The 24,074-nt window shown below is 34.9% G+C and overlaps 1 protein-coding gene across 1 annotated transcript; it reads left to right on the top strand.

Moving 5' to 3' along the window:
- The first annotated feature begins 8,492 nt into the window (after positions 1–8,492).
- LOC124356653 (protein cornichon homolog 4) lies at positions 8,493–22,940 on the top strand. The gene is made up of 5 exons (XM_046807780.1): positions 8,493–8,706; positions 13,995–14,063; positions 18,169–18,281; positions 19,930–20,070; positions 22,279–22,940. The coding sequence occupies exons 1-5, from the start codon at positions 8,635–8,637 to the stop codon at positions 22,343–22,345; spliced, it is 462 nt and encodes a 153-aa protein (XP_046663736.1). The 5' UTR covers positions 8,493–8,634; the 3' UTR covers positions 22,346–22,940.
- The last annotated feature ends 1,134 nt before the right edge of the window (positions 22,941–24,074 follow it).

The following is a 24,074-nucleotide window of genomic DNA, read 5'->3' as shown; positions in this document are numbered from 1 at the left end:
GCTGTGACGTCATATGGGGTGATCAGTTTGAATAAATGCCATTGGCTGTTCTCATCACGCCACCAGATCATAACCACCACTACCTACCTGCCCTTGTCTCTCTCTCAGTTACCCTCCAACCTTAACCGAGCACAGTCGATGATGTAAACTAATTCAGTCTTTTATTCCGATTCCCCGTAACACGTACACAACAATTGGCGACGAGGTATTAATGCGATCCCGCGAGTGCAATGCAACCTGTTCGATTGTGCGTAAATAATTTTCTCCGAAAATTATAGTGGGAGGAAGTGTGTCTGTAGTTTGGGCGTTCACGTGGACTCAAAATCGGTACATTTTGATGTTGGAAGACTAGGTCGTAAATTGGAACATTTCGTCTTTATTTAGTGAAACAGTAAAAATGGCGGGAATTATTGGCGGAATCGGTGACTTCGACAACAGTGCAGAAACTTGGAATTCGTATGTTGAACGATTTGAATTATTCGTTGACTGTAACAGTATTAGTGACGACAAAAAATGTTAGTACGTTACTAACAGTCGTGGGTGTGTGAAAACGTACAGTTTGTTACGAGATTTATGTACGCCGGAAAAACCTTCAGTAAAAAAAGTTCGATGAATTAGTGAAGTTAATTCAGGACCATTTGTACCCGAAGCCATCATTCATAGCTGAAAGGTACAAGTTCAGCAAAAGGAATCAAGCAGGAAGGAGAATCAGTCGCAGAGTACATCGCCAGCCTCAAGAAGTTGTCTGCATACTGCGAGTTTGGCGCATCCCTCAACGACTATCTCAGAGACAGACTGGTGAGCGGCATCAGGAGTGAGTCGACAAGCAGAGGGCTGTTGGGAGAGGACCACCCTAACCTTCGACCAGGCTGTGAAAATCGTCTGCTCAGTGGAAGCGGCGGAGAAGAATGCGGCGGCATTGACAGTGAACGGCGGCAGCCGGGTCCAGCGGATGGCAGCGCATCACCACCCACATGTGAGAGTCGGCGGCAGCGGGAGCTACAACGCAAGGCACGAAGTCAAGGTGCAGTGTACGTGCTGTGGGCAGTGTGGTCACTATAGGAAGCAGTGCAAATTGTTTTGGTGTTGTGTGTCACAAATGTGGTAAAAGAAATCACATATCTAAGGTATGTCGATCTACTGAAATTAGTAAGTTACCAGACAATCAGCTTTCGAAAGTTAAGAAAGGTATATCTTAATCAGTCTAATTTTCAAAACAAGAAAAACAAAGATTATAAGAAACATAATTTTGTAAATGATAGTTCAGAAACTGTCCAGATTCAAATAATTCTAAGAATTATGTTCAGAGTGATGAAAATCTTGAGAGTTATGTCGAGGGACATACAGAATTTATTTAAAGTAAATGAAACTCACGGTGAAAGAATTAGAGTTGACCCAATTAAGATTAAAGTCCTAGTGCAAGGTCGAGAAACCATATTTGAAGTTGAATACTGGAGCTAGTGTCACAGTGTGTAGTGAGGATTTTTATGAAAATAATTTTAGTTCTTGTAAATTGTTAGAAAACGACCTAACTTTGAGTTCGTACACTAATGAACCTATTATACCTGTGGGCAAAGTTAATGTTGATGTTTGCTATGAGAAAATACATAAATGCTTAGATTTGTATGTGATTAGAGGAGGTTCACATCCTTTAATGGGTCGTGATGGCTTAAAGTACTGGAGTTGACATTTCGTTTAAAAATAACTTGTGTGTTATAAACAGACCTATAGATAACAAGGCTAATTTCGAGACAATGACGTCCGAGCTAACTAATCAATTTCCAGAAGTGTTCACTGAGAAACTAGGTCAGTATACAGGCGAACCAGTAAAACTAAATCTAAAAGAAAATGCTAGACCTAGATATTTTAAGCCAAGACCGATACCATTCTCATTGAAAAGTAAGGTAGAAAAAGAACTACAACGCTTAGTTGACGAACAAGTGTTAATTCCAGTAAGCACTCGGAATGGGGAACGCCCATTGTACCAGTATTAAAAAAGAACGGTGAAATTAAGGCTATGTGAGACTTTAAAGTTACTCTAAATCAGTATCTAGAAGTAGACAAGTACCCTATACCTAGAATAGAAGATGTATTTGCAAATTTACAGCATGGAGAACGTTTCTCTAAAATAGATCTTAGTCAAGCCTATATGCAATTAAAGTTAGACAGTGAGTCACAAAAATTATGTACAATTAGCACGCATAAGGGTCTTTTCTCATATTGTAGAATGCCTTATGGAATCTCATCAGCCCCAGGCATATTTCAAAGAGTTATTGAACAATCTTTGCATAATTTAGAAGGCATATCAGTGTTCATGGATGATATTCTTATCACCGCACCTAATAACGAAACTCATGTAAGTAGGTTGCAAGAGGTTTGTAAACGCCTGAGTGAAAAAGGATTTACCGTAAAGAAAGATAAATGTACGTTCTTTTGTAGACAAAAATCGAGTATCTGGGTTTTAGTATCGATAAAGATGGACTGCATACCTCTGAATCTAAAATTAAAGCTATAAATCAAGCACCTGTACCTAAATCTGTCACTCAAGTCAAAGCTTTTATTGGCTTGGTAAATTATTATGGAAAGTTTATCAATAATTTGTCAACAATCTTGAGTCCGTTGTACAACTTGTTAAAAAAGGACGTGTGCCATTTGATTTTGATGAAAAATGTCTCAAATCATTTAGCCATGTCAAGGATGTTTTGACTAAAGCACCAGTTTTGGCACATTATGATTCAAAGTTGCCTGTAAAAACTAGCAGTAGACGCAAGCTCGACAGGGCTGGGCTGCGTACTTAGTATCATAACCCCTGAAGGCGTTGAGAAACCTATTGCATACCACTCTCGTACTTTATCACCAGCAGAATGTCAATATTCACAAATAGATAAGGAAGCTTTAGCCAGTAGTATATGGAGTAAGGACATTTCATCAATATTTGTATTGGCCGAAAATTCACATTGTGTACTGATCACAAAAACCTTTAATTAGCATTATTTGGACCGAAAAACGGGTTTACCTGTTTTCGCAGCAAGCCGATTACAAAGATACGCATTATTTTTAAGTGGATACAATTTTTGATGTACAGTATTGTAAGGTCAGAAAAAGCATGGTAACGCAGACGCATTAATCACGCTTACCATTAAGCACTAAACACGTTGTAAATAATAACAATGAACCAAGGTGGAAAGGTAACTATTTACACTGTATCGCTGAAAGTTCAGTACCTTTAACTTTTGAAGATGTAAAAGCTGAAACCCAAAATGATCCTATTATAAAACAAATACATAACTATGTGATGTACGGATGGCCAAATTTTTTGTCAGGAGAGAATAGGGAATTGTTTACCTTATTTCCAAAGGAAGGACGAGCTAACAGTTGAGCATGGCATTGTTATGTGGGGATATAAAATTGTTGTTCCTAACAAGTTGCGTAGCTACGTATTAAATGAGTTACACGCGAGTCACTTGGGAATTGTAAAAATGAAGTCAGTAGCAAGATCCTATATTTGGTGGCCAAATATAGATGAAAACATTTGAAAGCCTAGCGAACAATTGCTCTTCCTGTCTTATGGAACGTTCTAGTCCTAGTAAGAGTAATCTACATGTTTGGCACTATCCATCTATGCCATGGGAAAGATTGCATATTGATTACTTGGGTCCTTTCAAAGATAAGACCTACTTGGTAGTAATTGATGCTTACACTAAGTGGTTGGAAGTATTTGAAGTAGGCTCTACTTCAGCTAAGCTAGCTATAGAAAAGTTAAGAGAACTATTTTCTAGATTTGGATTACCTGTCACTATCCATAGTGATAATGGACCACCATTTACCTCAGTTGAATTTAAAAATTTCATGCAACTTAATGGTATAAGACATACATTTTCACCAGCTTATCATCCTCAGTCTAATGGTCAGGCTGAGAAACTCAGTTAAGTATGCTAAACGTAAAATAAGATTGGCTTTTCAAGAAAATATTGATACTAAAGTAGCCTGAATAGGAATGTTATTTGATTTACAGAAACTCCGTTCATAGTACTACTAACGAGGACACCTGCCAAATTAATGTTCAATAGACCACTAAGATGCAGGCTAGATTTACTCAGACCTAATGTAGCCAGAACTGTGCAATTAAAATAGGACAAACAAAAAGAATATTTTGGCGGTAGAAAAAACGAGAATTCTATTTCCTAATCAATCTGTATTAGTGAGAGAGATTATCGCTCTAAAGACAAATGGATAGAGGGCATTGTAATAAAACAGTTAAATAATGTGATGTATTCTGTTATGACAAAAACTGGTTTAATTTGGAGTAGACATATTTGATCAGCTGATAGGGGACTACACAGTAGTATTGTTGACAGTGACAGTCAAATTCCACCATCTCAGGACCGTACAGTTGCGGAGCGTGAGACAGGCGCTCAGTGTCCGCCAACTCCAAGCCCAGTCAGAATTAGTAACACTGACCTCACTAGATCAGCTGGTCTCTCCCCCTCCTCACCGCAATCATACCTCTCCATGTCACATCACTACCCCTCATTCTTTTTTTTTTTTTTTTTGTTAAAATGGACAGCACCTGTTGATTGGTCCAGAGTTTTCTAGAAATGTAGCACTTAGTTTTCGGATGTAGTCACAGATGGTCGGAATTTCTAATTCATTATGAATCTGTCGGTTTCTAACAAACCATGGAGAATTTGTTGCTATTTCTCAAAAACTTGTTTTGGAATACTTGAAGTTTGTTCATTTTTTTATTTATGGAGGCAAGGACCCCAAACTGGACAAGCATAAGTTAAGAGGGGTCTGAATATTCCTTGGTAGATTAAAAGAGCGCATTTAAGTTTAAGAGATGATCTTTCTATTGATAATTGGGTACATTTGTGCCAATCTTGTGTTTGCTTGATTTAATTTTGAATTTATGTGCTGTTTATAAGTAAGTTTTAGAGTCTAATAAGACACCCAAATATTTAACAGTTCTGTCCATTTTTCATTCCATGGTATGATGTTATCTTGAATTTCTATATTCCTTAAGGGATTGAATTTTCTTAGCGAAAATATTTTCGCTTCACATTTTAGAGGGTTAAGTGCGATTTTCCAATTAACGAACCAATCCAACAGTAGGTCTGTATCAGTCTGAAGCATGTCAAACTGCTGTGTCAATGTCTTGATGTTGGGAAATCAAGGCAGTGTCATCAGCGAAAAGAGCAAGCGTAGAATGAGCTGGAATGGGGTAGGTCATGCATGAACATATTAAACAGGATAGGTCCTAAAATTGAGCCTTGTGGCACACCAGCCCGGATCTGTCGAACAGTGGAAATGAGTAGAAATTTATTTTTTACTGAAAAAGTCCGGTTTTCTAAAAATGATTCGATGATGTTTTGCAAGTAATTTGGAAGTCCAGTTTGAAATAGCTTATACAGAAGGCCTTTGTGCCATACTTTGTCAAAGGCCTGAGCAACATCCAGAAACAAAGCAGCAGAGTGTCTTTTATTTTCAAACCCTTGCACTATTGTTTGTGTTAACCTCGCAAGTTGCTGCGTAGTAGAATGTTTTGCCCTAAAACCGAATTGGTGGGGAGGAATACATTGAGCATCTTCAATGAATCTGCATAGTCTCTTCTGTATTAGCTTTTCAAATACTTTTGCCAAACCCCTCATTCTAAACCACGTCTTTCTCTACCCTCAGCTGTTCCTTCTCCTGTCACTAGAACAGCTGATCATACAAAACAGATACCCAACTCGTATTAGGAAACCTGTAGAGAAATTAAACTTGTAAATAACTTACAGTACTTAAGGATGACATTTACTAATGATATGTGTTATTTATATTTTAAATGTGTTTATTATATATTTATTATTACACTTGTATTGTTTAATTTATCTATGACTTGTGTGAAATTCAATTTATTTTGAAATTTGGAAGGGAGGAAATGTAATGTATTGAATTACAATAATAATTATAATAATAATTATTATACATATTATAAATTATTACTGGCAAGTTTAAAGCCACAGCCAAAAACCAACTGTATGATCGTATGATGCTGTGACGTCATATGGGGTGATCAGTTTGAATAAATGCCATTGGCTGTTCTCATCACGCCACCAGATCATACCACCACTACCACTTCCAGTGTCCTGCCCTTGTCTCTCTCTCAGTTACCCTCCAACCTTAACCGAGCACAGTCAGTCGATGATGTAAACTAATTCAGTCTTTTATTTCCGATTCCCCGTAACACGTACACAACAGGTCTAAAGTTAAATATAAGCAAGTGCACTGCCCTTCACGCCATCCCATACAATATGGTACGGGCATTGATGGGCAGGAGTGTAGCGATCACTCTTGATGGCGAGTTTTTGACAGTGTGTGATCAAGTCAAAGTGCTCGGTATCTTGCTTAACCTTACATGATCGAATCACGTCTTTTATGCTATCCAACATGTTCGTAGCAGACTGAGAAACCTGTACAGATTCAGAAGTCTGCTGCCGGAATTCGCTAAGCTTTAGCTCATACTGTAATAATAATAATACAGATCTCTATTATGGCAACAATTGTCTAAAATTGCATACAAATGTCAGTGTTATAGTACAGAAGGCATCGCATAAAATTATACAAACAAACTACCATCCTCTTGATCACTCAATCTTTCTCATTCACTCGTGTCAGCCATTCTTGATACAAATTACATGTGAACCAGGAGACTGATCATGTTAGTTTGGAATTGCATCCCAAATACCATTATAAACTCGTAAACTTAATAGATCACCCTCGACACCAAGAGATGTTTTAGCTGAGCTTTGAATTGTTTGGTGTCATTTAATTGTTTTATTTCTTCAGGGAGTCTATTTAATAGCTCGACACCTACCTCGGAGGAGAGGAGAAACGTTCAAATGTTGCAGTTTTGTGTTGTTGTACGCGGAAGTTGTCCCTGCCTCTAGTCTGTATTGGTGAACGTTCCTGCCTTGTACCAAATCACACTTGAATCCACCAGTACAGGGCACGTCAAGGATATAAACCAAATGCTTTCATTGTGATTATCCCAGGTTAGCCCTCAATCAAGGTGTATCCTTCAGAACTTGGTAAATCAGTTTCCTCTAGAAAGACATCATCCGCCATCACGCTTACGAGGTTCTCGGGTTCTTGTTGCCAAAGGCAAAAGTTGATTGCGTTTATTTATAACTGTTGGCCCTCAGATTTAATGTTGACAAATACTGAATACGTGGATTCAGAGTTAAACATAAATCGATTTCTAATTCGTGTTTTGTTTTAACTCTAATGCAGGGAGTTGTATCATCAGCTTGTTGAGCCATTTTCACGCCAGGATCGATGAGTTTAACCAGTCGATCCTCTTTACGGTGACTTACTACTGCTACCCTGCTTAGGGTAATAGAATGTAGTGGGCGGGGTAATACGGATCTTATTCAGAAACTTTAAAACTCTGATATACCATTAATTTTTAATTTGAGTCGATTCAATCCCTTAATTCATATTGAGATGCTGCCAATGGAATCCGTTCGCAGGCTACTTACGTTCTGCATGGCCCACAAGGTCCTATCAAACTAGAAACCAAATTACTTGAGCGAGCGACTGCTGTTCCGGGAGAAGGTCTCGTAACCTACCTCTCGCCGCAGGTATTTGCTAGATTTTCGTAAAGTCAAACTTGAAGTCAGGAGTAATCAACGACAAAACGCAGAGTTTGTTGAGACATCGCTCATCACGAGGCTAGAGTCAAGACGGCACTGATTCAGCCAATGAATATACAAAGGGGGTTCAATACCCACGCACCTTGTTAGAGAGAAAACAAAACCGCATCTGCTACTTCATAACGGGATGAGCTACAAGAAGAGATTAGTATTACAAACGAGAGGACGAAGGGCGAAACCTTTGCCGAGCTACCGCTACCGGAGCATCGAGCACGTCATGCTTAGATCGACTCCGACGGTAAAACTGACTGCTCGTGCGTCTAAGGGACGCTATCAGACGGACTTAAACAGAGAACACGCGATGAGTTCCATCGATTGGAGAACCTGGTAGTTAAATCGGACGATAGTTCCAAAGTCACTGAATCAGCTAACTGTTTTATATTGGAATTTCCTGAACTATTTTAACTTATAGCAAGGAGTCTTATTCTTAATACCAAAACTAAGCATATTCTAACTGAATATTATTGTAAATATTAAACCATTGTATCAAGTAGTGAATTATAAATACAAAAGCTGTGGAGGTATTAAAACCAATACTGATCTGTCGTGGGACTGGGATTTATCCATATTTCTCGTTCACATAGTTTGTATCGGCATAACATCAAGACATACAAATTTGAATATTTTAATGCATAAAATTAATCTTTTTAAACGCATTTAAAAACATCTACCCTCAAAGATTACAGTGAAAAGAATTGACACGAAACATTAATTACAAAGCAAAAACACAATAGGAAATAGCAAGGCACCCTAGTAAGCAATGAAAGTCTACGTTTATGCAAATACAAAAAATATTCCAACCTGAGGTTGTTAGCGGTTGGATTGGAGATTTGAGGTTATAAAATAAAGCGTTTATTCTAGAGTTTAGTAATTCTGTGAACGTTTATAAAATAAAATAAAAATTAATTTTGATACTTAAGTGTGAAAACTATTATTGAATATGAGTGAACCTTTAGTATTTGCATTTTCATTAGTTGATACTGGGGCAGTTCTGTTCTTGCTGGTATATTTTGTATCCTTTTCTAACACCGTAAGCCTTAGGTGTGCCTGCTTATAATAATTCTTTATAAGTATGAGTGTATTACTAGTACCTTTTCTATTAGTCTAATTAATTTAGTGGTTTTATTGCTTAGTGCTAAAGACCTTACTGAAGGCCTTTTTTTTGTAATTCATTATATTGTAAACAATAGCCAACCATCAAATATTCGTACCAGTAAGATTAAACGCCGGGGCGGCAAATCACGAATTTGACGTTACCAACGTATTCTGCTCACCCTCCTGAACAAAAAATATATATAGTACTATGGGGTGCAAATGACAAATAACATGATTTTAGGGGGTATATTGATAAGTGGTTAAGTTCCTAATGTTTTTTAATGTTCAGTTTGTGTACTGTGTCTGGATAATCTGTTTACTTGAATATTATCTGCGGCCGGGACTGATAGCAGCCTGATAACGTACCTGTTATCTGAGTTCTCCGGGGCATGGGTCAGTTCTACACAAGATATCGTGTTCAGTAGGTCGGATTGAGTGAGTGCGTTTACAATGATGAATCAACCATCCACTAGTTCAACCAACCCTAGTGAATTGTGTGTGTCGGAGTGTTTCGTAGGGCAACAAGTAAAGAGTAAGTTTATAACTGAAACGAAATGGGTATCTCTTTTTTAATTGAACATGGAATTTTTAAAAATGAGTGTATGTGTTCGTCGTGCGGTTCGAGTGGTGTTTTTAAACTGGGAGACTTTGTCGTTTCGTTTGTGATAGACGACTTTTTTGTTGCTGCTGCTCAGCTGTATCCACCAACACACTAATGGTATGTGTTCTCTGATCCATCTATATATTTGAGTTTTTTCATGATTTATTTAGTTTTTTAACTTTACATAATTGCCTTTGCATTACATTTCAATTTATATTTTTGATTAGCCCCTCTAGTATTTTATATTTTACTGATAGGTACTATCTCGAGGGATGTTTTTCTTTTATTGACATCAGCGCGGGGCAGCACCAAAGGTCAAAATGATCAAAATTCTGCTCATTTCTGTATTATTTTTCATTTACGTTTGCAAAGATGGCGGCGCAACCGATGACGTCATCACGAGGTTCAATCATTGGCCACAAAAGGTCACGTGACGCTAGACGTGGATGTAGAACAAGGAGATATTAGTGAAAAGTTATTTAATTTTTCATTTTCTAGAACTTTGTTATTTCTCATTTCCACCCCATCAAACCTTATACTTTTTTTTTTCTATATGACGATTCCAATAAGTTTTTAACGCAAAACTCGTATTTTTCCGCCTCGGCCGTTAATATGATAATTACCCAACTATTTTTAAAGTGGATAAAATATGAATTTCTTAACCAACGCTCTGATGACAAAACTAGGCTATGTTCGTTAACACTAGATCTGGCTGCAGTGTAATAAGTGGGGGGGGGGGAGGACTTTAATAAGCGGCCTACACTACTTATTCGATTGCTGGGGTAGGGTACGATAAGCGGACCCGGTTTTTTATATAGAAAAATGTTATCATCGATACCTAATATTCGCATCTCAAATTCTAGACTATCAATCGATATAAAAGTATCTATAGTCCTCAATAACAATCATATATTTTAAATTAAAATATGAATTTAATATTTACAGTGATCCAACAAATTATTATAACCAAAATTAGGAAAACTGAAGACGACCATATTTGCTCCTCTCACAGTTACAGTTGTTTCTTTCCCACAAATTTCACATAATGGGTTTTTCGGTATGAGTCCAACATGTTGGTCACGAAAATCATGTCTTATCTTTCAAAGCAATGTCATGTAGTTTTCTAAAATTGACTGCCATTTTTAATAATAAAATGTTACTTATATAGAATTGAAATATTACATTACGAGTATAATTTATAAGTGTTTACAGCTGTTGATATAGATTATTTAAGTTAATTGTTAAAAATAATTCATCAGTATCGATTGATCATATTGGTTATGGTGATGATTGGCAATTTCGATATAAAAAACGGATCCTCTTACCGTACCCTACCCGATTGCTCTTATTTAACAATTTGATATACTATCCAATTTCAATATGTAAAAATCACATACAATAAGAGTTATAAATAATCATAACAAGAAGAATCTTGTACATTACAATTTTAAAAACATAAATTTAACAATAATATAAAACTAACTATGGTCTAGAATTAGATATCAAAGAAGCCTTTACAATATTACAACTTGCCCAGCTTGATATCAACGAGTAACCGCTTTTGTGAAATGGAGGAAAGAATTCGGTACTTTGGGATTATACCGACCACACTAGTATGAAGAACACAAAAATAGAAATTTATAGAAACAAACATGATAGAACGAAAAAAACAACTCTTCAATTACAAAATTACAAACTTACAAGCATTTCCAGGTATTGTGATCGCTGTTATCTTATCTTTCTCGAGAATCCTGATTACGGCAGGCCGCGCGGCATCACGTGATTTGCACGGTACATAATTGCCTTTCCATTACAATTCAATTTATATTTCTGATTAGCCCCTCTAGAATTTGATATTTTACTGATAGGTACTATCTCGAGGGATGTTTTTCTTTCGTCGACATCAGCGCGGGGCAGCACCGAAGGTGCTGTCAATGCCCGCGCTGATGGCCGGAGGCACTCGCATTTTGGGTGGCGGAATGTGATCAAGAATAAAAACAAGTTTTTAGTGTTTTTTTAATAAAGAGTTTAGTTTGGTAAATGATTGTTTTTGTTGAATTTTTGTGTTTGGAGAAATGTAGAGGTAAAACACGGAAGTACAACAAAGCGATGCACCAGCTGAACGGGCGGCGAGACTGCAATCACGTTATTTACTAGACGCTCGACTTTGACCTCTGTCTGAGGATGGGGAGGGGTTTGCGATAAGACAATTCCTGTTTTATATTGACGAAATATTGTTCTACGCTAATCTAGTAATCAGTAGAAACGAAATGTGAAATAACGATTCATGTCTGGGTGTGGTCGGTATAATCCCAAAGTACCAAGAATTCTCCCCATGGGTTCCCAGGAGCCAAATCCATATGTTGAAGTCGCTTGTAAGAAATATCACATATTTTCCTCATATTCATCACTATTTTCAAAGTTTACAAATTTTAGTTACTTCTTGCTGTTTATTGTTTACATTACAATTACTATAAGTAATAAGTTCAAATCATATGCTAAGTTAAATCAATTGTAATATCGAATTATTCCTTTGGATAAAAACAATTGAATCATTCGATAATAGCAATTGAATAATGAGTGTAGGCCGCTTATTAAAGTCTACCCTAAGCGGGTACCATGATAATCGAGTCAGCAAATCAAATTATTAATTAGAAATTATCTAATTAAAAACCATTCTTGTTATAGTTATTTACAAATAATAAAAGCTAGTTGTTTTTAATGTATTACAACATTACTGAGTATTAGTGCGGTTAACATCCGGAGTAGCCAATCAAAGCTTCAACGTTATTAACGTGTACTGCTCGTCCTTCTGAACAAATATAATATATTGATATGATTTTAGGGGGTGGAAATGACATATAACATGGTTTTAGGGGATAGGCCTATGTTCATAAATAATTTAGTTTAAAATATTTTGTTCTTCTGTTTGTTTGCTCTGTGTCACGATATCTGTATGCTTCAGTGTTATCTGTGGCTGCGACTAATAGCGTTATCTGAGCGCTATGGGGCTGTGGTCCAGTGCTGCATTAGATATCGTGTACTGCAGTTTGAAGCAAGCTTGTTTCTTTTACTAATATTGGATCAACCATCAACTAGTTCTAGTTTTACTCAGAGTGTGTGATGTTTGTCTGAATGTTGTTTCGGACATGTTCAAAGTCTGCGTAATTGCATTTTTAAATTGAATATTGAATTTTTTTTAGTGTCTTTGTTTATCGTGCGAAAGTGTGTTACTTTAAACCAGGAGGTTTTGTAAGAGTAGTAGAAATTAAGTTTTTAAATATGTTTTTTGAAAGGACATGGCTGGACATCAAGACCTGTTTCGGTTTGGTGACCACTCTATGACATTTGAAGCCACCGCAAAAAAGTTATATTTTGTGAACATGTCAAAATTGTGCATTGGATTATGTTGGATTGACAACAAACCCATTGCACATAAGAATGAATAATCATTGTCGTCCGTTTAAAAAAGAGGATGAAAAAATTGGTTTCCCAACACGCATTAGGCCATAAAAAAAAAATTTTTGAACAATGTTATTCACTGAAAGGTATTTGCAAAGTACCCGAAGATGGAAACAAAATTTACTTAGAAAATTTAGAACAGTCCCATCAGTTAATATTAAAATCAAAAGTACTCTTTGGTCTGAATAAAAGACTAATTAATAAATTGTTTTCATTATGTATTCATTTTTTTTTTCTAAGTTTGTTCTAAATTCTTTCTCTGTTCATGATATTTCTATTTCTCTTAGCTGTTAAACACATGTTCAAAAATTTCTGTTTATTTATGTAAATGTCTATTTACTTATGTTAATTTTGTTTGATTGCTGTATTATTTTGTAATATACCTTTTTGAAAACAGCAAATGTAGAAATATTAAAGGAAGTTTTTTTATTGAGAAGTCTAATAATTGTTATTTATATATATATATATATATATATATATATATATATATATATATATATATAATATGTTGTTAAATAAACTTTAAAATAAAATAAAGCTCACAAAAATATTTTTTTAAATAAAATTTGTTGATGGGTGTAAATTTACAAAATTCCCTAATATCAAATGTTTAACTACTAACAATAACACACAGAAAATATAGTTTACATCCCACTATGTGGTATTAGTTCCATGTATAAGTATATTAAATATTCTAAAACTTCATTTACATAAAATACGTACAAACAGATCCCGAAAGATCAGCACTGTCGGGATTTTGATAGCCATCACTGATGGCTTTAGCAATAGGGGTCACAAAGCAAAAAAGGAGTAAATATATAATTTTTTTGAACCTGAGAAAACCTCAAGAAAATGTGGATTTATCTTAATGCCCATCATCACTATGGATATATAGCAGTGTTACTTGTATTGTATCTTATATATTTCAACTCATTCATCAAATAATTAGAATTGTAAGTTGGCCTAAATAATGAATGTATTCAGATTTTTAATTAAAAAAAAAGAGTTTGGTTTTTATTGTCAATAAAAGATCTGAATGTACCAAGTCCAAGTTAGTTTTAAATTAGATTTTGTATGTTAGTAAATAAAAAGTAACTATTTTGTATTTTTTGAAGTAATGTTTTTTCTTAACATGTGATTAGGTTATAACACTTTCAGATCTAGAATGTGATTATCTGAATGCTCAACAATGCTGTTCAAAACTCAATATGGTAAGTATTCCATATTTTTACTGTGTAATTTCTTCATTGTTTCATTTTGCTTGATTGAATCAACCATTTGACAAGTAAGTTATACTGTGTACATTAAATTTTATTCCTGAAAAAATATGTGAATATACTAAGGTCATTTTAAAAGTAAGATCCGATTGCGCTTTGTGCCCGTACATCATGTCGCATGACATCCGTTCAAGCTCAGCTTGGCCAGTCCCCCACTATGCCGCCATTACGTTTCACATCTCTGCCGGTGTTGATAGTGTGGTTATACCACTTTGTTTGTTGCCATGTCAATGATTAATACCGCCAATTGTGAAGTGCTTACAAAATTTGTGAAGCTCAGTAAATTGGTTTCTAAATAAAAAAAGTTTGTTGTGCTGAAATTCACTGGCACCTTGTTGAAGTTCATAATGCGGGTGTAATAAACAATAGAAATGTGTGAAAATGGTGTAAGCATTTTAATGAAGGAAGGACAAATGTCCATGATGAAGAACAAACTAGATAGACAATAGACAATAGACAAACTTCTTTATTTACATATTCATTAAGAACAGTTATAGAGTCACATAATATTATTACATAAATATGGATGATGAATGTTTATACATTTGTGTTTCAGTTAAAAAAAAAAGTCAAGGTACATTTTGAAATCTCCATGTTTCATTGCAGGCGTTGAGGAACTCGTCCAGTGAATAAAATGGTTGATTTACTAGGATGTCATGCAGTTTTCCTTGTAGGGCACTCCTCTTCAATCTTCTCATTGTTTCTGGGAGAGCGTTCCACAACTTCCGGCCGATATAAGATGGTTTTTCTCCATAAATTGCTGTGCGATGTGGAGGCAGAACGTAGTTGGCTGCATGGCGAGTGTTGTATGAATGGATATCTTTCCCTGTTTGAAGACCCAGGCTGTGCACATGTAGAATTACTTCTTGGATGTATAGAGCAGTGACGGTCATTATGCCGAGGGTTTGGAAGGCTTGTCTGCAGCTTTGTTGATGTTCAAGGTCAGCGAGGATTCTAATGGCTTTTTTCTGCAGGACAAGCACCTTGTTGAGGTTTCCGACAGAGGATCCGCCCCATACAGCAATCCCATACCTCATATGGGTTTCTACTAATGAATAGTAGGCTGTTTTGGCATTTTCTAGGTTTCAGATAGTCTACTGTCATGAATGAAGACTGATAAAAAAGTTTATGAGGAAATAAGCCAAAACAGAAACTTTACTATTTACAAATTCATCAGAAATGTCCACAAGTTTTAAGGTCTGTACAAGCATGGGAGTGGTCTCACAGTCTTTACTCTAGCATCTACCTGTCACTACAAGCATAGGAGGTCTTTTAAGGTTTACAATATTGTTACTGATAAACTTTTTTACAAAAAAACGTGTGCGAGATAAGTGCCTAAAATGTGAACAGAAGAACAAAGCGAAGCGTATGACAAATTCTTTATCCTTTTTGGATAAAGATCACAAGGATGGTGATGAGTTCTTAAGTCACATTGTGACTGATGATGAAATGTGGGTTGCATGCTACACTTCAGAGACTAGACCTCAATCCAGTAAGAAGCATCACCTGCTCCCCAACGAAGCCACAGAAATTTAAGCAAGAATCTTCAACGAGGAAAATCATGGCCATAGTTTTTTGGGACTAGAAAGGCTTACTTTTAATAGACTTTCTGCTGCAAGGCATGACCATAAATGCACAGAGATGCGTGCTATTCAAAACCGCTGGCGAGGCTTGCTTTCTAGCGGCGTTGTTCTGCTTCACAACAATGTTCGGCCTCGTCGTGGTAAGTACACATACGCAGCTGAACAAGTTTCTTTGAGAATTACTGGATCATCCACCATAAAGCCGTGACAGCACCATCGGAATTTAATCTTTTTTCCAAAATTTATGGAATTTCTTGGTGGAAAACGCTTGGAAAATGATGACATGTTGCAAGAAATCGTTACTACGTGGTTTAATGGTCAGAAGGCAGAGTTCTTCATGTTGGGATCCAAAAGCTCATGGCACGACTGAAAAATACTTATCAATAACTCATACTACCAATTTCCACAAAGTGATAGCTGTAGAATAATAGTAATCGTTTTATGTCTGAAAGAAGGTGTAACAACGGAATTTTAAGTATACTATTTGCCTTCTAAGCAGAAAGTAGGTTGACTTTTCTTTAGAAATTCCATTGTGATATGATTGATTCTAAGCACACCTAAGCTACAGGATGTTACCTAAAAACTGTCTCCCATAATTTTAAAAAGCGTATTTAATATGATCAAAAAGCTTTTTGACATGTAAGAACATTATTAAATATGTAAATGAATGTCTAAATAATTTTTGAATGCATTCTAATTAAATGTTATATATATAAGATGGATCAATAATATTCTTAAATGTTGTTACAATGGGTGATTCCTGAGCTCCTGGCTTATGCACTGCTTTTGATCCTGTTTCTGCTCTAAGGCTGGTGGATTCTGGCCCTCAATAATAATCTTGAATGTTGTTACAGTGGGTGATCCCCAAGTTTCTGGCTCATGCACTGATTGTAATCCTGTTTCTCCTCTATGGCTGGTGGATTCAGGCCCTTGATAATATTCTTGAATATTGTTACAGTGGGTGATCCGTAAGATCCTGGCTCATGCACTAATTCTGATCCTGTTTCTGCTTTATGGCTGGTGGATTCTGGGTCTCAGTATTTTCTTGAATGTTGTTACAGTGGGTGATCCCAAGCTCCTGGCTCATGCACTGATTGTGATCCTGTTTCTGCTCTATGGCTGGTGGATTCTGGCTCTCAATAATATTCTTAAACATTGTTATGATGGTCTTGTTAAACTTAAGTCTAAGCTGGATAGGTTATATTTTATTAGGCAAAATACCAATGATAATAAGGATGTAAAGGAAAAATATAGAAGTCTCAAAGCAGTGTACAAAAGTGAGATTAATAGAGCTAAACTTAGTCATAACAATAGTATAGTAGATAGATCCAAAAATAAAAGCAAAGCTGCTTGGGGCATAATAAAAAAGTCAGCCAAAGTCAACAGCAGGCCAGTTCCCAAGTCTTATTTTCTTAAACCTGACACTTTTAATGATTTTTTGTCTCTTCTGTGGAAGAAACTTGTAAAAACATTGGTAATAGTACCTGTGATTATTTTTATTATCTTGACAAGTCCTGTAACTCAGAGACTATAAATTTTACCTTTAATTTTAAGGAAATTAAGGTGGAGGAAACCTATGGAGCTATTCTTAGCCTAAGCAATAGCGCATGTTTTGATGTTTTTGGTATCAATGCACATGTACTAAAAGCTGCTGCCGAACATATTTGTGAGGTCTTGACTTACTTGTTTAATGAATGTATTAATAGTGGAACTTTTCCTGATATATTTAAGATTAGTAAGGTTATTCCTGTTCATAAGAAAGGTCCTATGGAAAAGCATTGCAACTATAGACCTATTTCTATTATTCCAGCTGTGTCGAAGGTCTTTGAGCGGTTGGTACATGGGCAGATTGTAGATTATTTAGAGTCAAATAAGTTGTTCAGTGACTGTCAGTTTGGTTTCCGTTCTAATTGCAGTACCTACCTTAAAAGCGGTACAGGCTCTTGTAAGTGCTTGTTTTGATCGCCTTGAACATAAAAATGTTGTTAATTTTAGAAGTTACGACCTTTCAAAGGCCTTTGATACTGTTGAACATGATAGCTGTTGATTTCCAAGCTCCTGGCTCATGCACTGATAGTAATTCTGTTTCTCCTCTATGGCCGGTGGATTCTGGCCCTCAATAATATTCTTGAATGTTGTTAAAGTGGGTGATCCCCAAGCTCCTGGCTCATGCACTGATAGTAATTCTGTTTCTCCTCTATGGCCGGTGGATTCTGGCCTTCAATAATATTCTTAAATGTTGTTACAGTGGGTGATCCCCAAGCTCCTGGCTCATGCACTGACTGTAATCCTGTTTCTCCTCTATGGCCGGTGGATTCTGGCCTTCAATAATATTCTTGAATGTTGTTACAGTGGGTGATCCCCAAGCTCCTGGCTCATGCACTGATTGTAATCCTGTTTCTCCTCTATGGCCGGTGGATTCTGGCCCTCAATAATATTCTTGAATGTTGTTACAGTGGGTGATCCCCAAGCTCCTGGCTCATGCACTGATTGTAATCCTGTTTCTCCTCTATGGTTGGTGGATTCTGGCCCTCACCAATATTCCTATGGTCGTTTGGATGAGCTATGAGTAAGCTATATCATTTTTATATTGTTTATTTATACTATATTTATGTATTATTTTGTTGTATTTTTGGCGCTCATCTTTATATATTAAATTAGCTATAGGCTTTATTGTTTAAAAAAATTATTTTCGCTGTTAGAAACGTGTTAGTATTACGAATTATTTTATATTTATACATTAAATATTCTTGAATGTTTTATCCGTCCTGGGCTTGACAATCATTACCCCAAATCTTATTAATAGTGTTTTAATTCAAATTTCTTTTCATATTTTCTTAAGATTTTTATTTAAAAAATGGAGTATAATATGAAATTTTAACTTTTTCTTAGTGGAGTGATATATTATTATGTCATGCAATTTACTTCATGTATTATGAAAACACAAATATGCGTTACTGTTGTTATGTATTATGAAAACACAAATATACGTTACTGTTGTTATGTATCGATGCATCCTGTATTTAGTGGCAGCTGTATTTAATTTACCAAACAACCAGTAGAGATTATAGTTAGTGTAATAAACTTCTCATAGTTCAACTTCTTTTTTTAATAAACATACTTTGAATGCAGTGATGTTAATAATCATGCTGTGCATTTTAACAGATTCATTTTAGTGAACCAAGTAAATTATCTCACCTAAATGATATTTATTTAGTTACCAGCATGGACAACGCGATTATCCTTTGTTCAAATTAAATTATCTTATAGTTTATGAAAAATTTAGTTTACTACTGTCCTATAGTTTTAACAGGATTAATTAACGATTTCACTGTTTACATTCAAATCTTTTTGTAGCTGTACTTATGTCACTCCTCACACTTATATGTAACAAATCCAGTAACCAATTAATTAAATTAACATGGTGTACTTATATTGTGGTTATTGATGTAAATACAATGAAAAACGCAAATAAAACAAATGATGCTTATTTTATTACAATTTAGTAAAAAAAAACTTGAAGTAACTTAGAAGAATTTTGGGAAGCAAGAAAACGGAAACCGTATTTAAATTATTACTATATGACATGTATTTAGAAAGTATCAGAATTAAAATTAATACAGAATTCAATGTGCATCTTATTGTCTTGGACATATATTCACCACCAAAAACTCGTTCCAACTTTCGTAAGTGTACAGATATACTGATTGATTTCTTTTCAACATATTAAAATACTATTAAGATGTTGACACATGAAGAAAGCATGCAAGAACCTTTTAATATTGTAGTCATAGTTAATCATACAAAATACAAAGTTGAAATGTAAAAAGTTTAATTTTTCCTCTAATGTCAACGAGCTGTTTGAAATATAATTTATTGCCCTTCCAATAAATATTAAGAATTTTTTTGAAGAAAAAAAAGAACTTTGTTATAAAGATAACAAATTTAATTTCGTTTTATAATGCTGCGTATTTCACACTTCGAGATTGCATCGACAGTTCTGACACACTGACCTCATTGAGGAATCAGGCTTCACGGTAGTGTAGCCAACGTGTTGAAAAAAATTCCCTCCGGCCATGAGAGCTAGAGTACATTTACTTTCTGATTATGGCTCGTATTTTTCTCCTTAATTAATCTTTTCCACAGGTTTTATAGGTTAAACATTTTAAAGGTTTTCTCTATTTTTATATTTATGTTCATATTGTAACATGTTACAGATACGCGATGGTACCGTCAGGAAACACAGGTGTGTACGATCCCACAGAGATACACAATCGAGGACAGCTCAAGAAGCACATGCGAGACTGTATGATATCATTAGGCTGGTACCTGGTCACCTTCTTTATTTATCTCTACTGGTTAGTGACAAATCATCCTTTTAATTTACTTAAAATCATCCTTTTCATTTACTTAAAATCATCCTTTTCATTTATTTAAAATAATCCTTTTCATTTACTTAAAATAATCCTTTTCATTTACTTAAAATAATCCTTTTCATTTACTTAAAATCATCCTTTTCATTTACTTAAAATAATCTTTTCATTTACTTAAAATAATCCTTTTCATTTACTTAAAATAATCCTTTTCATTTACTTAAAATAATCCTTTTCATTTACTTAAAATCATCCTTTTCATTTACTTAAAATCATCCTTTTCAATTTACTTAAAATCATCCTTTTCATTTACTTAAAATCAACCTTTTGGTATCTATGGAAGATTGAGGTCTATTAACATACCACTGAATGTTTGTGAAGAATAATATTTTTAGAAAATAATTTTTGGGGAACAACTGAATAATTTTGTAATGTGTGAGTGTATGCTATATCGAAATATCTTTTGATCCTATTAACTTTTTGTTATTAAAAATAAGTGCAAACCATGAGGAGCTGGTGGAAAATTCAGTCCAAACACAGCTCAAGTTGCGTAAAATTTCAAAGGTCCCTATGGGAAATGAATAATGATAAATTAAGATAAATTTTTCCAGCTTCAGAAATAAAAATTAGCCAGATAAGTGTTTAGTCAGTTCATATTTAAAGGTCACAATTTGATGTTTTTATTAAAAAAAATTAAATAAAAAATATGAATTTTTATTATTTAATGTAACAACCCACAATTTTCTTTCAATCAATCCAAGTTTTTGCCTGCAATAAATTGAAGCTTATCGCTTCTTTTGTTTTTAAATGGCAAGCCTGCACTGGTTCTGCATATGTTACATTTCACTTTACTGGCAATCTCGTGCTCTGTGATAGGCTCCATGAAGTTTTACTTTTGTGACTGGATTATGAGTCTATGCTACTCTAGTCATGCATTCCTCTATTCTAAATAAATATATTTAGCAGTTTTTGTACAAAGAGTGACCATATTATTCGACCAAAGTTTAAAAAATATTTCATTCAAATTTTGATTAACCTTGTATATATTACAATGAACTTCAAATATTTATATTAATACTAATAGTTTGCATGCAAACTTTCAGTATTAGTTAAATAGACGTTATTATCTTGAGGACCATGTTCTTTATCAACAGTTTTAATCTTTTAGACATGGACAATTCTTTTTTTCTATTTCTCGTATATTTTCTCATTACGGTGTCACAATTGTATTAAAATAAAATTTCAATTAGCTCTTTTGTATTTCCATATTCTTCTCTGTTCAATAGCTTACAATCTTTAATAGAATCATTATTAGAACAACTATTACCTAGACAAGGATATTCTGTTTCAAAAATAAATATTATTTCTCTTCATTTTATGGTGTGTAGTGCATTGATACATTTAATAGTCTTAAATTTCGATTCAAATTTATTTTAACTTCTCAACTTACTTCAGCCACCATGAGGCGAGGAAAAGAACTAACTTGATCTGCCTTCTAGGCAATTGATGTCTTCTTGAAGTTGTGGGATGAAATCAAAGAATATTTAAGTATATAGATATTATTAGAAAGAACACAAGCAGAGAAATTGTAAAATCAAACAGAATGAAAAAGAATGAAAGGCTTCGCTTCTAAAAAACCAAAAATTAAGATTAATAAGTTTGCAAGTGGTGTAGGATCCCTTCTATAAAATGAAGGTATTTGTTTAGTTTTGAATTGGAAAAGAAAGTAATGGCTAAAAGTGTAACAATTAGGATTTTATGAGCCCCTTTTTCTTTTCCTTTTAAAAAAGTGTTTACATTAAATTGAGTTTCTAACTTACATTCAGTAACATAATTTCAGTATTTTGTTTTTTTATTTAAATCATGATATATTGAAGTAGATTGAACTCTTCAGTAAAAAAAAATGAAACTAACAATCTCTAAACCTTATAATTTTATCAAACTAACGATAATAAAGTTTTTTTAAAGGATTTTGCGAGTATCTTATCAAACAATTAAGAGGCAGAGTTGGTGTAGTAAATGGTCTACTAAAGTACTAAAGTGTACAGGTCACATACAGGATTTAAACCTTTTGTATCTCTTACTCAGATCTGAAATCTGGCGTCTTAAGGTTATGTGGCCACTGGCAAAATCATTGTTCAGAATTTACCATGCCTTTCCAATGTCACTAAAACATTTTGTTTTTGTTTACAGTATGATAATCTCTCTCCTCAAAGAGAATCCCCTGGAAAAAGACACATCTCACCTCAACGAGTTCTAAGTCAACATAGAAGACAAGTCCGAACGTGACAGGACATCACCGTGCTTTGAATCTCTAGTCACCGCCGACTGACTCATGTTTGTCTGACGATGCGTCAGATTTTATTCTCTCAGAGTTTTGTTGTAAGAAATATTTTCTGGATTGGAGTCACAGTTATCTATAAATTGTTGTTGCAAGTTTGTCAGTTGCTCATTGTGGATTGGGTTGCTTTAACTCCTTAACTGCTACGCCTGTGTTAACACGGGCGATCTCACTTTGCATTAAACTGCCACACCACGTGCCAAACCGTTGCTTCACTACACAATAATCAGCAGCCATAAAATGATATAGTGTTTATTTCAACTACTACAAGTCCAAGTAGTGCTGTTTAACTGCTACTACACTCTGACGGTCAACTAAAGAATTATCGCGAAAGCACATGGTGAAGTTTTACCTGGACGTTAGAAACAAAACGTTGCTGTTTTCTAGTTTTTTAAATTGCATTTTTGAAGTTGCCACTGTAATTTTTTCTATTTTGATTATGGTTCAGTCAGTCTGGCAATACTAGAAATATAATGTACTGCTTTTTTTGTATTAATAAAATTTTATTAATGTTCTTTTTGTAAAAACTAAATGTATTTACCCATATTTCAATACTAAAAACCAATTGAGATAAAAAAAAAATGGATAATATACCATTTTAAGAGCTTTTTCATTGCAGAATTCAGACAGATTTGTAATCATAAATATTGCTTTAGATAACTTCAAACAAAGAGTAGTATATGGTCATTCCAATTTAAGATTTTTTTCGGTAATCAATTCGAGAAATTTTGTACAATCATATGTTTGTATCACTAAACTGTCAACTGCAATTTGAATTTCAAAGGTGTTCTCTGTAGCCTTTGAAGTGACAGGATAACAGAGTAGGAAAGGTTGGGGGATTGGGGTTGTCTCCTGTGAAGATTCCGTGATACAGTCCCCATTAGGAGGGACAGTGGACCCCAAATCACCCCTCACAGTTGATCGTTCTTTGGAAGAATGGAAGGCTCTGTTCCAGACTACCGATCAAAGTGTGCAGGGAACGATTCTCTCTCACATTTGATGTTACTGAAACCTTTAAAACAATGTTTAGCAAACTGCAACTGTTGATCAAGTTATTCCTGACAATGACCCAATAATCCTGACATTTGTGTTAGTGATGTTCACTTTCCGAACATTCATCGGGTTGCACATTGATAGATAACATTAGATTTTGCTCTACGCAGAATAGGTTTTACCAGCATGTGTTAGCCAGCCAGAAGCTAACCCTTCTCGGGAATTGTAATTTGTTTTTTTTGAGCACTGACAAGAGTGAATGAGGAGCCGATTAGCCAGTGTTAATACGCCTGCGTGTTAATTGGGCTGCGTCACATGGTGTCTTGCAGCCCAATTAACACTACTAATATTAAACGTGTTTAAACTCGCAATCAAACAAGCAATTACTTGTGGTGTTACTAGATAAGATACTACACTAACGGCATATAGAGGCACTAATACTAGAGGAGTACTTTGACAGGCAAGTTAATTATTACTCTTAGCTACAAGAACCGTTATAACGATGATAAGTATACAAAACCCCATTATTCTTTCAAACCATCCATCATCAATAACAAGCAACTGTTAGGTATGGTTTTGTTGTTTGATATTGTAGATAAAAATAATCATGTGCAATGGGAATAAACACTTACCATATTTTCAAGTACAATTTTAA

The sequence above is a fragment of the Homalodisca vitripennis genome, chromosome 3 (genome assembly GCF_021130785.1).
Source record: "Homalodisca vitripennis isolate AUS2020 chromosome 3, UT_GWSS_2.1, whole genome shotgun sequence".
Lineage (NCBI taxonomy): Eukaryota > Metazoa > Arthropoda > Insecta > Hemiptera > Cicadellidae > Homalodisca > Homalodisca vitripennis.
Note: the sequence above shows the minus strand (reverse complement) of the source record. Positions and strands in the feature narration are given on the sequence as shown.